Raw genomic sequence first — 11,536 nt, 5'->3', positions numbered from 1 at the left:
TTATAAACCAATAATCTCCGGATATTCCTTTTACAAATTTTCAAAATCAAAAGTTGAATAGGTAAAGAATGTTTATATCTTAAACGAATGAAATTAATTTAGTTTTCTTTTAAAGGTCCCAAAAAAATCATGTCTTTATCGACTAAAATGCTTATGATTAACTGACATATGGATTAAAATAATTTTAATGATTACGTTTCTTTCTCCCAATCCTTAGTCAAAAATATCCTTAATTCAAATGTGGAAATAAATGAGACATCGAAAAAATTCGTGCTCGTATGTTAGCAGTCTTTAAGCCTTTTTCTTTTATTATAGATTTAAAACCACTAACTCTAATGGCCTAAGACTTAGACTGATCCTTGAGAATGTTTAACCTGTAAAATTTTGCAGCAAAGGATTAAGTAAAGGACCTCCAATTGCGATGATCGTAAGATCACTTTCAATTTTTTTCTGCCAAATTTTGCGAATTAAATATTCTTGAGGATCAACCTGAGTTTATTTGGGCCCTTGGTGCAATACGTCACTCATAAGATCGAGCATTTTACAAAGTCTTTTACACTTGACTATATACCATTTTTAATTATGATTTATCTATCATATCTTCGTTTAGAATTTACTAAATAAGATTTTATTGAAATATTTCATAAAAGGTTTCATAAAATTCGCCAAATCTCTAAAATCGTAAGATCAGCAGATCAAAATAACAAAAAACATACAATGTATCAAAATGATGATTGGACAGCATGAAATACCGCAGAGGAAAATGCAACAATCATCGATAGAAGAAGCCAAAGGAGCTAGCTGAATGAAATATGCCAGCGACTGAATAGGAATCATATCGGTTGTGTTGGCTTATTCGTAATTATATCAATTAAATAGAATTAGACAGAATATAAATCTTTTCTGAATGGCTCTGAAATTGAAGTTTTCTTTTCTTCTAATAAGAGAGGAAAAATACCACACCTCGCGGGTTGATAGTCAGTGGAAAGGTATTGGAGCGATTTGCAATGCAGGTGCATCAAATGTGTTTAATCTCATGTTGGGGCGCACTGGGGAGACAATCATCCTGGGATTCGCCGATCGCGAAATGAGAATCAATTAAGAGACATCTATTGACTGCATAAAAGGCGACAAATTACCATATTTTGTGGCCTCGATGGTATGGTTGGGAAAAAGTGGAGTGGATGGATGGAATCCGATGAATTTCCTCTCCTCGCACTCAAACTGCCCCAATCGATTGGGAATAATTAAGCCACCTTCTTGTTGTGCGCCAAGCGATGTGGCCATTGCTACATAAATTGCATACATTTTATTTGGCATTCAGCATGAGACCAAATGTGTCCGATTTCAACGTGTAAATTTGGATCGAATCGCTAAGTTTACCGAAGTCTTCAAGAAAAAGGTGTTGGTAAGGAATTTTTAATACTTTTTTGCCCATCCATCCCAATCTCACCAATATTTTTGAGGTTTTCGGGGTGAAGCAAAAAAATCCCGCGGGATGTCAACGAAAGGCCTCTTGAAGTTTCTCCCAACAAGCTCAATTGACTCTGGTCAACCATGGAGGGCATATGAGATGTGGTGAAGGCTGTAGGGGAGCAATATAAAAGTCCAACCAAGAGACATCCAAAGCAATTGATGCAATGCGAGGGAGCAAACCCAGAGAAAAGAACGAATTAAAATTGAACATTGAACACAGACACACCGAAAAGGAAAAGTCTCATGCATTCTCGTTTTGAATTGCAAAATAACCAGAGGTCATTTGCATTAACATGACTGCAATGCAATGCAATATCTTAATTTGCGCTATGAATTGTTTTGACTTCATTTATCTCTCCAAACAGAGCTACTCTTTGCGCCGGACTCCTTGTCCACTCCTGGACTGCATATCGGATGCGACAACTTGGGATATCAATTGGTGGATGATGACCAAGGCACCCATCATTACCATCATCATTGTAATCAAGCCCGGGACAGACGGTCATTTTTAAGGTCTTGAACCTCACCGCAGGGGATAAATAGGTGATTTAGTGTAGTGATTGAGGTGGGATATGAATTTTCTCAGGTTCACCCAATAATCCAGTTCCAAGAGGTTGAGCAACAAAATGAAAAAAATTCACAAGAAACCAGCGAATTGGCACAGCTATGGATAAGCAGGAGAGGAGAGTAACTAAGCAAATCATAAGTTCTAAAGAATCACGATTGTTTAAATTGAATTCCCCTAATACTTTCGGCACACCATTTAGCTTGGTTTAATTTCATGAAATCAAAATTCAAGTTCCTTTCTTTCTCAAAAGATTTGCATAAGTCTATTCCACTCTTTCGGTCTCAAAAATGGACTGAACTAATTTTAATTTAGTGTTTAAAAGAAGAAGAGTGCAAAAGAGTAGGATTGACATATACAAGGCTTTTAAGAAAGAAAGGGATGTGAATTTCGACTTTATGAATCTTTATCTAAAAGCTATACTAGAGCCATAAACTACCAAATTTAAATTCAAAATCAAACCAAGAAAAATTATCAATCAATCGTTGCGCCACCTGAATATCAAACATGTAACATTGGTAAAAGTAAAATAATCACCAGGGATATTTTGATAAAACAAATAAAAATAATGAAAAATTCGTCTTTAGTCTTGGCTCAGATGAGGAAATATGTTGTGAATGATAAGTTTACGATCTATCGTGATAAATGGTTATAAATCTACCCGATCTACCGGGCATAGATCTACCGTTTTTCAAAAGATCTAGTGGGGACTTTCATGTAAATATTCAACATAAAATGTTTTTCTAAGTACCAGAATTACTAAAGTTCTCTTCATACAATATTTTATAATAAATTTCGTTAATAAGGAATTCCATACACAGTGCAATCTTCCAGAAAATTGATAAGCCGTCAAAAATATTTTTCTCTTCAAGTATAGCAAATTTGTTCGGAATTTGACAGAACTTTATTACATTTCAAAAAATTGGTTACAAAGAAAATAGATTCTACATTGACTCGCTCAAATTTAAGAGATATGAGACAAAGCGTATAATTATCAAAAATAAATCAATAAAAACTATTAGACACAGTGGTAAAGATATATTAGGGAATCGGTAAATCTTTCTACCTGATTCAACGAATAAATTATACTACGATGTAATCGAAGGTGATATTCTTTAAATCTTTCTAAAATCGTTTTAGAAATTCTTTCCTTTCAGGATTTAATTAACCCAGCAATTCAATAACAAAAGCTAAAAACCCGTTTTTCTTTTCAACCTTCCAAAATGAATTTTCAAAACTGTTATAGTAATTAAAATTATCGGCGAATAAAATCAGGATTTTTCACATTCAAGGTAACGTATCTTTAGTAACGCATGTGTTATAATCTTAAAACCACCGATCTAAGGTAAAGTGCCCTCGAGTCGACCGGTTCCTCGACTCTACCGGTGGGTCAATTTTTGAATGTTTGATGGAAAATTTACACGAAATTGTCACTGATTCATATATTGATGGAATTAATGACCTATTAATGTTAGATCATACGCCAAATATTAGTGCAAATATAAATAAACTGAATAAATAACTCTACGGGTCGAATTGAGGAACCGGTCACTTGAGGACACTTTACCTTACAAGTTATACTTAAGTTCAATTTTCTTTTATTTTAAGGTTTTAAGATAAAATAATGAGTAATTACCCTAAACAGAAGTTTTGCCATAATTTTTAACATTCTTTTATAAAACAAAAACATAATTACAGTTAGACTCTCGTTTATTCGGTTCTTTCAAGATCGGATTACTTTTTAATTCAGGCGGAAGTTAAATTTGAAAAGAAAATTGTTGATTTTGTCCAGTTTGGTTATGTTTATCGAATAAAACAAATATGGCCAAATTTTTCATGGGTTTTATTAACACTAAACCTATCAATACCGATCAAATAAACCGAATTTAAAACTTTTTAAAACTAACATATATTTAAACGGTACAATGACGTAAAAAAACTTTATAAATTTCTTAAAATATGCATGTAATATATTTTTCAATGTTTAAATTTTAATTTTTTCCTCTTTTCCAAGAAAAAATTGTTGAGTATCCTACCTACCGAGGTTTTCCAACCGAGCGCGTTAGGAAAAATTACTAAAAACGGTTTAGTGTTGATTGTGTTTTGATTTTTCCCAATTATGGATTTTTAATAGAATTTGTAATAAATATGAGCATGTAAAATTAATATGAGTATGATTATGAACAAAAAGTCGTTGGATTTCAAACAGTTTCACGTCCAAATTTTTCTATAAATCGGGTTACTTTTCGGTCACAAATGTCCGAATTTAAGAGAGTCTACTGTACCTATTTTTAACATTTACTTTTTCATATGGAAAACATCAATAAATTTTGTTAGATATTAAGTTACGTAGAGGGTATTTAACTTTAGAAAGTTATCAACCCCTTGAGAGACGATGCGAAGATAATGAGCACCAGAGATAGATTTATCAGACAAGAGTGAAAACCCATCGAAATAATTAAAAAAAGGAAAGAATTATATAAGAAGTGTTCTAAATTATTCAAATGACTCTACACTAAGTGAACTCCCTTTGAGAGAGGTTCATGAGGAGGATATCTGAAGAAAAGTTAAAGAGCTGAAATAAGAGACCAAGATAATCTACCTATCTTGTCAGAATCTAACTCAGAGAGCTCTGAAGCATGAATTTTCCACAAACCACCACTGAAGGAAGAAGTGTGTGGAAATTATCAAAATGGCGGTGACAAGATAATTACTGAAATTTCACAATATCAACATAATTCTTATTCAGTGCACAATAAACCTGGGACGAAGGAGATGACAGTTGATTTTAAAATTAATGTACGATATACACGGAAAATTTTTCTCTAATAAACCCAATTAGTTTGTCTCCATCTATTTTTACCGACCAACTTTTTTTTCTATTCCTTGTAGCAGAGAAAAGTTAAAACAACAGCAAAAAAAAGACCAGAAATATTATAAAGTTCTTTTCTGTGGATATTTACGTCTTTTAAAATGGCGACGCAACAGAATATGTCTCATTTGACGTCACAACATCGTTTAATTTTGTTTCTTAAAAATTGCGCCAAGATGATAGACTTAGCAGAATTAAGAAGGGAAAATGGTTTTTTTTCAGTTTTCTTTCTTTTTTTTCTTATTCAAGGAAGAAACGATCGATTCCCAAGTAGCGGAAAGAGTTGATGACGAGGGAGAAAATGGTGGCGGGAAAAAAAAGTGCCAGAAATAAATCACTTAATGAAGCTTTCCTCCATGAAGGATGGGGTATATATGAAGAGATTGCTGTTGGAAGAGGTCTCGAAGGAGACGCCTTCTCCTTGGAAATTCGATGATGCGGAAACAGAAATAGTGCATTAGAGTCGAAAACTATTTTGCTATTTCGGGAAAATGGATATTTTCTTTCCATCCACTAAACACACTTCCCAAATACAAGATGATGATGGCGGTGATGGAGGAAAATAACACACAGAACACCATCAGACCAGTTGAGAAAAAAAAATTACACCAAGACGACAGTTGTAGGAGGAAAAATGGTGGAAAAACTAACACGTAATGTTTTCCTTTTCTCTTTTTTTTTATTCCCGTACGCTCAGTTACCCCCCCAACTCACCGTAGGCCAATACGAAAGTACCACATAATGGTTAAATTTAAAAAGGAAATGGACTTTTTTTCGTCTTCGCATTTTACTTCTCTATTTTTCTCGCTGAGTCGACGACTTTTCTTGGATTTTTTTTTGCGGCAGGACAAGCCCCCATGAGGCGGGAAATTCGACAGTTGGAACTACACGCAAAGGATCAGCAAATAGGCCTTTTTGCAGAAAAGAAGTATTGAAAAGCAAAAATACTATTTCAATCAGTGGGGTTGTATTTTCATCAAGTTTTTTTTTGTCACCAAAAGATAATATTTACTTTAAGAATTTCCTAGACAATTACTAGTATTTAGAAGCCTTACGACAAAATTGAGGGCTATTGGAATAGTTGGAACTTGCAAGCTCACACAATGCAGTAATCAAAAAATAATTTCGGTAGGATTATCATTCATTTATAATACATAATTTATATAATCAATAGGCAAACAGTAATCTTATTAGAAAACAAAAAGGCCTATAGTGTACAGAGATCAATTATTCCAGACTTGAAGGACTTGAACCTGATACAAAAGTCACTCTTGGAATATTCGTCATATCACTTCCCGACGGTAAACGCAGTATCAAGATCTCGTTTTGATATTGACATTAATATGCCGGGGTATAAATCTAAATCCCGCGGGAACGGAAGAGGTCACCAAATAGGCCCGAACAAGAACAAGTTGAAGAAGACAATCTCAATATCGCGGAGGAAGAGATTTCTAGAGATAAGTCTGAAAAATTTTGATGTTTATGTAAATCTTCTGGTTTTTTCATCAAAACTCTTGGTTCTCTTTTTTTTTCTTGCCTTCCATCTTCAACTATTTTATATTTAAATAAATACACCATGTCTGTATGTGACTCCATATAAGAGATTTTTCCGTCAGATAGACAAGCCACAGTGTTTTGTGTGTTGAATGAATTATTGCATTGCGATGAGATTTATGTTGTTTTCAGTGTGTAATTGAGACGAATTATATAGAGGGACATTTACATACGAACTATGTGATTGTCGTTGTCTCTTCTGCATCTTATGCCAGAGCATTGGGAATGTCTACGACAAATGTCAATTGAACAGGCTCTTTCTGCATATTTGGATTCTTTCATTTTGCAAGCATTCACCTGCTTAATATTTGAGTAAGAAATAGCCTGGGAAGTTTAGCCTAAGAGACAATTTCGCAAAAATTGGACTAACCATTGCGCTCCATGTTAGAACATAGGTTGTGGGTTCACTTTTTTTTCTCCTACCCATTGCTGTCCAACAGACAAATTACTATCCCCCTTGCTCATGTATTATATCATTTTAGGCAAAAGGCACAAAGTCAATGAGAGTTTTGAAGGTAAAAACCACAAAATCGTCCCAACCGATGATGACTTTAATGGCACTAATAATATGTCGATTTGTCTGACAAACGCTTTCAACGCCTCAAAACAATCGTCGTAATTAAATTGCAATTTAGAACTTGGTTATGACCAGACACTCTAACCAAAAACACATAGAATGAGGTTGATGTTTCATACCACCAGAAAATAAAATCTTCCGTCACGGAAATTCATATACATTCAGAGATCCTATGGCATCCCTAAGGATGTACTAAGGATGATCTTTTTGCAGAGCGCAACATAACCAAAAATATAAAAATGTCTGAGTTGGAAGACCGAAGTTTTTTGGTATCAGACAAAGAACCTGGGAGAACCAAATGAACAATAGGCAAAAATTGAATTGGGTGCATTAAAAAGGCATAAAAAGGATCTCTTCCTGCGTCGTCTCCAATTTCTCATATACACAGAGGGGTTGAGTGAAAGAGGGTGAGGCACACCTTTCATCCCCATACACTTCTATTATTTCATCACAAAACTACTTTTTTTTCGGTTCTCAATCTTTTTGTATGAGAAAAGTCCTCTCGTTCCCCGCAACATTCAATTCTGTCGATACACTCGAAAGGCCTATTGTAGTGGAAATTGTGTCCCTTTTGCCAAAAGGTACTATACACTAAGGCCAGTGTTCGACGGCGCAACAAACTGTGTTGAAAAATATTTTGAGAAAAATGTTTTGAAAATGTTCATTGGAATATTCACCAGTCCGTGGAAGATATATGATGGGTATTTTCTCTCCCTTTCTCTCTCTCTCCTTTACCGAAAACTTGAATAATCATCTACCCTTCGGAGTGTATACTATATAACGCATGAGTTACAAGAACAAACTCAACATAGTCAGTTGAAGGCACGGTCTGAGGATTTCATTTGATGGGGTTTCCACAAGTTCCAAGATAGCGATAGTGCCTAACGGGGTGGGATTGAGGGAATGGTGTACCCATTTCGATTTGGAACACTCCTAACATCATCCCCTATGGTATTCCAGACTTATCTAGACTTCAATTCCTATTCCCTGGTTTGTTGCCATTAGTGTGGCTTAAATGGTAAAACACCGCATATTCTGCATACTTTGTGCCCGAGATGCCTCAGATGATTCAATATGGGAAATACTTGAACGACAAATATATACCCCTGGTAGTAATGCCATCCGTCTCAATATATTGAGCCTCATATTTGGGCTACTATCTCTCTCTTTCGCCTCACCACTATATACCCCCTAAATGTTCTAGTACATAGGATTGTTGTACCATTGAGCCGAAATATCGAATGGTTTATGTGGCACTAACTAGAGACGGGTTCAAATCCAAAATGGCTGGAATTGATTGATGACTTTTTTGACAGTCTCAAAACATACGCATGCGCTTGCATTTGAATTTTCCAGCAATATTAACTAAATTTTTTGTACAACCACCTATTCTGTACATCATATCAGATGATACCATAACCCAGTAGTCATCGGGAATCACTAGGATCAAATAGGATAGCAATAGCCGAACTTCCGTAGGCAACATGAAAACGTGGAAAACTTAGCAAAAAAAAATTGTTTTGAAAAAGTGCAAATACAAACAAGATGACTGATCCAAACAAGTGTCTCATTAATCAGATTTGCTGTCACTTGGAAGGCTCTATTTTGGATTACAACTTGAAATGTTGATTTGATGTATCAACGATTAACTGGGATCACGATGGCTTGATCACAATTGGGCTCTTGATCGCACACTGTTGATTCACTCGAGCACTTGGTATAGATTATACCGAATGAAAAAAAAATGGCCAAAAGAAGGATCTGTAGTATCGGACACTGAGAACCGTCGCTATATCTCGCTTAGGAGACAAGGTGGATCAATTAACAAAATCACCAAGAAGTTGTCTGATTTGGGTGGCACAAAATATCCTCAAAATGCCTAATTAATTAGATTAGAATGACGTGTTTTTGGAGATTTGACCATTGAGCTGGAGAAACGGAACGGACATTACACTTACGACGGGGTTGACTTGCCCATATACGAAACACACGCATGTTTAGAACTTTTCATGGGGGTGGGTGGGTTAGTTAATCGTTCATTAGGCGAAGAAGGTGAAATATGATTAATTAGTTTGGGTTAGATTGTGAAATACATTATTTAGGACCTACCCTCGGCTGAGCCATCAATGCTCTGGGAGCGGCTGCAAACTCTACTTGGGCCACTTTACTTTATACACTTAACACCCTGTGTATAATTAAAAAGCACGAAATGTCACTATATATATTTTTTTCTACCCCGTAGATTCACTTCTTGTTTTGCTCTTTGTGTCACTCTTATTTGAGCACTTTCTTTTTCTTATGCATGCAGATGCGTGGTATCTTAACACTTCTCCTAACACTTCAATCACTCAGATGCAACAAAATTCACCATCTAACATTGGTACTTTGCTTTTTGCGAAATATCAGAGCACATTACTATCTATATGTATTCCAGTTAAATAGAATTGGCTTTTTTTCTTCTCTTAAATTTCCTATAGGAAGCAATTGCCAAAAAAAAATAAACAAAAATCACAACTAAACAATTTCAACGAAATTCACATTGACGAGAGATCCAGAAGCTCGATAACTGGCGCTTGAAGGGCAGAACATCACAACAACTATTTGATGATTTTCTTTTTATCTTTTCTAGTATTGCAAATCTAGACGAACGATACTAGTTTGAAGATGTGGGTATTAGGCTTTAACCCTTTCTAGTTGTATCTTAGCTTTTGAAATCTCGGTGGTTTTATCACTAATTCGCCCCTTCACAGAAAAACTTTGTTTAGTGGCCGAATATCTTCCAGAGTCCAAAATTTGAGCGAATAATGTTCGTGATTGATGATTTAACATGAGACCGCGCGACGCGAACCGAAGATCAACATGTAACCATACGGATTTGATTCTGCCACCAGCAATTTAAAACCTATTCTTAGCTTTTTACTATTATTCACGATATTGTGTGGGATATTATTTTGGCTAGCGCCTTGTCCGAGCACTAGCACCTCACTTATTCAATAACAGCAAATCCCGAAAGCTAGCACTATACATCGCCACAGCTTTGGCGAACTTGGTTGATTCTCACAGGACCTCAACCACTCTTTTGTCACCAAGTCGAGGACACAGTGTGGCCAAAGTGCTACGTTGTCTGCCTGATGGATACATGTTCCATGATCACTGCCTTCAGTCCTTCACAACTAAATATTTGGGCCCTCAATTGTACAAACAAAAATATGTTCTTTTCACCTTCTCCCGATAGAATAAAGCTCGGGAGGGTTGATGTGTAAAATTAGCTTCACGCTCGTATACGTTGATTTATGCTGTAGCTTTCGCTTTTCTTATTATATATATTTTTTTTAAAGTATCTTCCTCGTATTTAGTATTTCTCTTCTCTTCAAGACAAATTGACTGATGGTCACACTTTACTCTTACGGACTTGGGTTCTTTATCTTTATGTTCGGTAATAAATGTATAAATTTCAATGGATGTTGTTTACCCGAAAAAAATGCAGCGGCGAGTTATATAGATCACGGAGCGACGTCGGTAACACGTCGAACGCGTTTCGAAGACAAATACACACTGGCTTGTCAATCAGTTTCAACTGACTGGCGGGGGAAAGAAATAGGAATGACTGATTCCATTCCCGCCTTGAAGGTTGCGACAAGAACTCATCAGCGCGCGCAAGTTTACGCCTTACGCGTGAGACAAATGCTATAAGTTGACCATAAGTGCGACTGGGATACCATTACCCGGCTGTATTCGGTGCGCTTGTGTTGATTCCAACTCGAGCCACACTGTACCACTGACGCTTAGGGGAAAGAACACAATCATGAGTGTAGTTGCGCAGAAACAACTCTTGTTGCATCTGAGTGGTGCCGGTGTGAATGTATAGTAGGAGACAGGTTTCGCTGTATAAGTTTCGTAAGAAAAAAAAAAGCTCAACTTTGGTACGCAGGCGAGAATTCGTCAACAAACCAACACATACATCAACAAATTGAAAGCATATACAACGGGAGAGATGAATGGATGAGTATGGATGCGAGAACAGGAGAGGCCCATACCGGTCTCCATCGACGAATGAAATACAAGATCTCGCAGATGTGTTAATACATCAATACCAATGAAATATACTGAGCATCAAAAACGAATAACAAACACTATCAAAACACCATCAAAGTCATGTTGAACAGCAAGGATCGACGGCGGTGGCAGTTGTAGGTGCGAACAGGACAGATGGTACTTTTTCAAAATGGGCTAGACATCTCTTTGACAGAAGTGTCAGTGATAGAGACAAGGTCAGCACTATATCGTGCATTGAGCTCCAGCATAGTCAGGATCCACAGACCCGCGCCATCGGGACATGCTGCTCAGACATGGTATATCCGTAATACCTCGACTTCTCCGGCGCTTCTTCCCGACGTGTCCTGCTACTGTTCAATTAGAAGGATATAAACACGTTCGCCTGATTACATTTATGGTATTAATAACAACTCAGATGTTAGGGTAATATTTCAAT

At 36.2% G+C, this 11,536-nt stretch overlaps 1 protein-coding gene across 1 annotated transcript in view; it reads right to left on the bottom strand.

The window, feature by feature from the left end:
• Positions 1-10,622, bottom strand: part of LOC129799711 (homeobox protein homothorax) — a 171,349-nt gene extending 160,727 nt beyond the window's left edge. The window contains exon 1 of the mRNA XM_055843873.1: positions 9,154-10,622. Coding sequence (XP_055699848.1) covers positions 9,154-9,168 — 15 coding nt within the window. The 5' untranslated portion in view covers positions 9,169-10,622. The remainder of the gene's footprint in view (positions 1-9,153) is intronic.
• Positions 10,623-11,536: the final 914 nt, after the last annotated feature.

The sequence above is a fragment of the Phlebotomus papatasi genome, chromosome 1 (assembly GCF_024763615.1).
Source record: "Phlebotomus papatasi isolate M1 chromosome 1, Ppap_2.1, whole genome shotgun sequence".
NCBI lineage: Eukaryota > Metazoa > Arthropoda > Insecta > Diptera > Psychodidae > Phlebotomus > Phlebotomus papatasi.
Note: the sequence above shows the minus strand (reverse complement) of the source record. Positions and strands in the feature narration are given on the sequence as shown.